Raw genomic sequence first — 6,103 nt, forward strand, 5'->3', positions numbered from 1 at the left:
CAATGCATCAGCAAATACAACGGCCATGACGATTTTGGAGACAAATTTGTAAAGCTACATTGGAGGTTATGTTATCCATCATAGATGCATCTGCCACATCATCAACCTGACTGTGCAAGCATGTATTAGGAGTCGTTGAGAATTTATTGATTTTTTTAGTGTAAATAATTTATCAATTTTAATGCATCTATGACAAGGAATTTATTGTCTATGCAGGATTACTGTTGTTACTAATTTACTCAACAAGATCCATTAAGCTGTTTTTATTGTTGGGGATCAGCTAGTGATGAAGGAGATGTTCCAAGACTATTGCCGAGCAAAGAATAAACTTGTGAGGATGTTTGGCATTGATGTGAAACATAGGTGGAACACAACATACCTCATGCTACATCAACTGAAAGGGTATGAGAAAATAATTTCTGTTTTCATCGATTCATTGCACTTTAGAAGTAATGATACTGATGAGGATGGTGATGGTGAGATTTTGTTTCTTACTAAGGGAGAATGGGACATAGCAACACGTCTGCATATATTTCTAAAGCCTTTTTATAAAACTACAGTCCTACTATCTAGAATTTACTATCCTACTTCTTTGTAAGGTGCTTGAATGTATTTGGAAATTGTCCTTTGTGTTTCAAGAAAACCGACATGACAGAGTTTTAGCTTATGTTGTTCAACCCATGGAAGAAAAATTTCTCAAATACTTCACTGCTATTCCACACCTTTATTGTTTTGCTTTGGTACTTGATCCTCATAAAAAGTTGGAGGTTGTGGAGGCTGCTTTCATACCAATAGTGATGCAATGGGTCTTGATTATTCTAAAGCTTATCAACATGCTAGAGATGAGTTGTTCAGGGTTTTCCGTCTGTACCAGACTGAGCTAAGTGTTGCTCGTCGGGTGCCTAAGAAAACCCCACAAAAAAAAAAGCAAAGTAAATCAAGTGCGATGAATTTGTGGAAGAAGATCAGGGGCAAGGAACAAGCCTCCTCATCAGGTAGCAGGTCAAATTGGAACTCAGACGTAGAGCTTAACCATTACCTTAACACTAATCCACACAGAACATGGTCAAACACTGGATCGTGAAAATTTCGATCTCCAAGAGTGGTGGAAATTAAGAGAGAATGGACTCTTCCTGTGCTAGCTCACTTTGCACATGACATTCTATTGGATTGGTTCCAACTTCTTCTATCTCTTCAGAGCTTGCAATTAGCGAGGTTGGAAAAATTATTGAAGAATAGAGGTCATGCCTTGCACCTGACAGGCAATCTTTTGCCTTAATGACTAGATTGAAGCAGATGCAAGGATGCAACACCGGCTAGAGGATCCAGAGATTGCCGATGCACCGGCTTGATAGAAGTTTGTCCAGCACCATAAACTTTAAAATCGGAGATTTAGCCTCCTAAACCGTTCAAATTACCTCTGAGTTACTTTGATAGTGGTTTTGTTTTTTTTTTTTTTGAGAGGGTACAAATCAGAACGCACACGAACACACACAACACTCACACCACAACGCACGCACACACGCGTGCGCGTCCCTAACACACGTTAGGAAAGAGATTCGAGGACCTATGCCTCACTGTACGGGAAACATACAGTACCACCGAACACGCACGTATATGTACCCTATTACCTAACTAGGACCAACCGAAGTTGACTCAGGAAACGGGAAAAACCCCTGTGAGGTCCGTGAGTCGATGAGTGGTCCTCAAATCTTAAACAAGCAGTTTTGGAACATACCAACAGAGCTACGCTCAGGTTTTGGATAACTGGTATGGCATGTTCACATACTGTCAATCATCGGTTATCAATTTATATTCTATAGTGATGTCATATCAGTATTATATTAATCATCCATTTGTAAGGGTGAAATCTGATCGAACCCGACCCGTTTTCACCCCTTTATCACATAATCATACTCATCCAACGATTATGTAAATTAAATAAAAACTACTATGCAAAACCATTTTAAGTGTTATATAAACGATATCATAGGATAGGATTAGAGTTCAGGGTGCTGCATCGACGTTTTCAAATCATAGGGGGTATTTGGACTTAAAAAAAAATGAAAACGCGAATATACCAGCCGAAAGTAAAGCTGCGGCGGCTGGGGTGAATGGCTCCCTCCTCTCCCCGCCGCGACCTCGACGGCGAGGGGACCGGCGGCGGGAGCTCGGCGGCGAGGGAGAAGGAGCGGCCGAGGTCCTTCGACGAGAAGACCCGGTCGGCGTGCTGGCGGAAGGCGGCGGTGGTGATGGGCCGGCACCCGGAGCGGTGGCGGCAGGACGCCGCCGGCAACGTCGTGTGCCGCCGCTTCTGGAGCTGCCACGGCTGCCTCTGCTACGAGTACGACCACATCGTCCCCTTCTCCAAAGGTGCGTCCCCTCCTTCTTGCCCACTCGATTTAGGGAGAATCCTCAAGTTTTCCGTTTCTTGCTTGGAGAGGTGGTGGTCGATCCGTCAAGTTCGTATCTGTAGGATTCTGATGCGTTTGCTTGCCGCGGTGTAGTTGCAATGTTGGATACTCGGACTATTTTTGCTCGATCAAGTATTGGAGGAGTTGTCGCTGAGTTGAGTTCATCCGCAGATGAGCACTAATTTTGTTTTATTCAGAGGAACATTTAGATTAAGGTTGGGATGTTTAAAATCGGATATGAGTACACAGGTGAGTTCAGATGGAGAAATTTTAGCCTAATCTCCTGTGGGTCAGTAGATGATAATTGGAATCTGTAATGCCGTATGTTTTTGTTTTTTTACTAAGTAAATCATTTATGTTTAGTTAAATTAGGGGGAGATGCCTTCTCCAATCAATAAAGATGGCTGTGCAACAATATCATGTAACATTTAGCAATCCATGTTAAGCAAGAAACATGTATTTTTCTTTGGATTTCTATCACTTGTGAGTATTCATATCAGTATTATTGAATATTAAACTAGGCATCGTTCGTTCCTGGGCAATCTGGGGGATTGAGAGAGAAAAGCATCTCGTTTTCCGCGCGCATGCTTCCCAAATTGTTAAACGGTGTGTTTTTTACAAAAAATTTCTATAGGAAAGTTGCTTTAAAAAATCATATTAATCCATTTTTGAAGTTTAAAATAGTTAATACTCAATTAATCATGTGCTAATGGCTTACCTCGTTTTGCGTATCTTCCCAATCTCCCCAATCTCCCCAATCCCCTTCTCCTCAGACTTGGTTCAGATCAGTTATTTGTTATAAAGGCTGACACAACTTGGTTTTAAATCAGCGTACTTGGTACTTATATAGCCTTTGCTTGTCTAATTTAACTATGAATTGTTAACATAATACCATATATGGAGCGCACCTGTGGTTTTCAAACTAATGCCTATACAAAACTGCAAGTTTTAACAGTTCTACTTCACTCCTTTGGTAACCGCACACATACTCCGTACTATTTATTGGCTTTACCGAAATAAAATCTGATATTGATGTTGGAACAGTCCCACTTCATAGGCTAGTTTTTGGGATGAAAAGTCATTTTGTTTCAACAAATTGGCATGAGAACATTACTGTGTGAACGCCATAAATGGTGGGTGGATATGGGGTCTTTGATCCGAGAGTCTGTAGTTGTATGGTTAAGGAGAACAAACAAGGCGAGATTGTTGGACCTCACATAAGTTGCGGAAGGGTCCAACTGAAAAATGGGCAAGACCCTCATCCCGGAAACTATCTTTTGCGGATGAGAAAGGCCCTTTACGATTCAATGCTTAGAATATTGTCTTTGATGCTATTAAGATTCCCTGCTTTATACTGATATGTTTTACTGTTCTGCTGTTAGCATCCCTTAGTTTATAATTACCAGGTCTGAAAATTGATGCCTATTCTTCCAAATTGTGCTAAATTTGGGATCAGTGCTGGCCCTACTTTACTTTGTAGGTTGGACACTTGGTTTGTAACAAAGTCATCTTCCAATCCTTTGTCTATTTCTCTGTTATTTGTACAATTTGTTTTCCATTATACTCAGATTTTCTCATGTTGATTGTTCTGGAACTGGAATTGAATTTTTTGTCATGCTTTAGGAGGGGAGTCTACTGTTGACAATTGCCAGATTCTTCAGACAAGGGTGAATCGGTCAAAATCTGATAAAGCATGGATAGAGCAGGCAGAAATGCAGGGATTTTCTTGTGATATCAAGTTCACTGGTGAGTATGTCGATATTGCGATTCATTTGCTCCCATGGATCTTTATAATGTATGTGTAGTAGTCCCTCTGATTTCTTATGTTTAACAGAATAAACAGCTTGCAATATGCAATGCATGATTTTTCATAATGTCATTGGTCTGCTGTACATGCTTATATGTCCATTGGTATGCTGCTCCCTTAGCAATTATAAATGGTATAGATGGATGGTAATAGATGTTCTGTTATGCGTTATCCACGTATTAATGGCTGTGTATGTTTCGATGTTCTTTGAAATAGTGAAATTAAATTTGCAGAGGTGGGGATGTTGCACCGTACTGTTATCAATATAAAACAAGTTACCTTTGAGCCATCTGAGAACAATTCTATGGAGCTAGATTACAATTTTTCTCTAGAATTGTTCATTGTACATTCCATTATTAACAATTGCTTCGAAAAATTGCTTTGTTACTGTGAATAATTAGGATCATGATGCATTTGTCTATAAGCAAGGTGCTATAAAATTGTACTTTTTGAACTAGCCATAAAACTTCAAAACAATCATGACTTTGTAAAAATAAACAAGTAATTTCAGATAATATCTATTTCATGCGTTTGTTTTGGCAAACTATGCTGATTTGGCCAGAGGATAAAAAGTTTCAACAAATAACATACATGGGACCTATTTGGGGTAGCTTATAGCTGCTGCAGCCCCCAAACAGTCCAGATTGTTACCCAGATTCTGAGAATCTGTAATTGTAGAATCCGGAACTAGAATCCAGAAGCTGGAAAACCCAGCTTCTCCAGATTCTCGGAAGCTAGCTACTAACCAGCAGATTCTTAGAATCTTAAGCTCCCCCAAATAGGGCCATGGACTGCTCTTATTTATTTTTATATCTTAAGTTGTCTTCTCATTCCTGAATCAGGAGATCCAACTGAATCTCTAATCGAACGTAACTGTTGTGCCAACTCTATTTAGCATGAAAAACCTACCATGGTAGTTTCGTATGACATGCAAATTTAATCTGATAGTGTTTTTTCTTTGTCAGATAAAGAACTTGATGTGATTGAAATGGCTGTCTATGGGGATGTCATCCGTCCTGGAAAGCAATGTCGCTGCAGGACAGTAGCTGAGATGCTTGGGAAGGTGAAGTCAAAGAATCAGATGGCTGCTTGCGAGTTGCCACATAATGATGCCTCCTAGCATAAGTCATATCGTTCTGCACAACTACACCAGATTCATTATGGTCCGCACGGGCAGCAAGCCTGAGATCACTACCCTGATTTCATGCTCTATTGTGATAATGAACATATTTGACTTTAGGATCTCTTACATTGGTTGTAACACCGTTACACCAACATGGTGTGCTAGGTTAGATCAGTTCCGTGTTGATTTGTGCAATTGGACTGGCTAGTTCGGTTCCTTTCACCCTGGGTAGTTTCAACTTACATGGTACTATCTATGGTTCATTAGCTGGGTTGGTTTATCTATAGTTGGGTCTCTAGAGAATTTTAGGACCTAATAGAAAGAGAGATCGATTTTGTAATTGGTAGCCACTTGCCAGTTTGTGAAACAAAACTGAAGTGGTATGTGAGCAGTAGGAACTGAACAAGAAATGCATTGCCGAAATGTCGCAGTAACTGTAGCCTGCACGCTGCAGTTAATTGCTCTGTGACATTTGCCATTCCTATGTTCCTGGAAAATCAAAGAGGCACACAAGTTTCAGAATGGTTCAGACTGGTAGTTTAGTGCAACTTCATTCACTACGTTTGCAGCAGCCAGAGGCCCATGCTTCCTTCAACCAGTGCATGCATGGACCCTATCTACTGCACCAATGGGATCTGCTTACCTTTTCCGTTCTATAAAACCAAGGGCTTGGTGATTGAGTTTTGCCTGGCCATTGTACTACAAAATGTGAGCAAAACTGTACTACACCGTTGTTTGTCTTACATTTCCTTCAGTTGA

At 40.4% G+C, this 6,103-nt stretch overlaps 1 protein-coding gene across 1 annotated transcript; it reads left to right on the plus strand.

Moving 5' to 3' along the window:
- Positions 1–2,065: 2,065 nt before the first annotated feature.
- LOC4348343 (uncharacterized) lies at positions 2,066–5,866 on the plus strand. Its single transcript, XM_015757639.3, has 3 exons — positions 2,066–2,373; positions 4,038–4,160; positions 5,187–5,866. The coding sequence occupies exons 1-3, from the start codon at positions 2,115–2,117 to the stop codon at positions 5,339–5,341; spliced, it is 537 nt and encodes a 178-aa protein (XP_015613125.1). The 5' UTR covers positions 2,066–2,114; the 3' UTR covers positions 5,342–5,866.
- The last annotated feature ends 237 nt before the right edge of the window (positions 5,867–6,103 follow it).

This window comes from Oryza sativa, chromosome 10 (genome assembly GCF_034140825.1).
Source record: "Oryza sativa Japonica Group chromosome 10, ASM3414082v1".
NCBI lineage: Eukaryota > Viridiplantae > Streptophyta > Magnoliopsida > Poales > Poaceae > Oryza > Oryza sativa.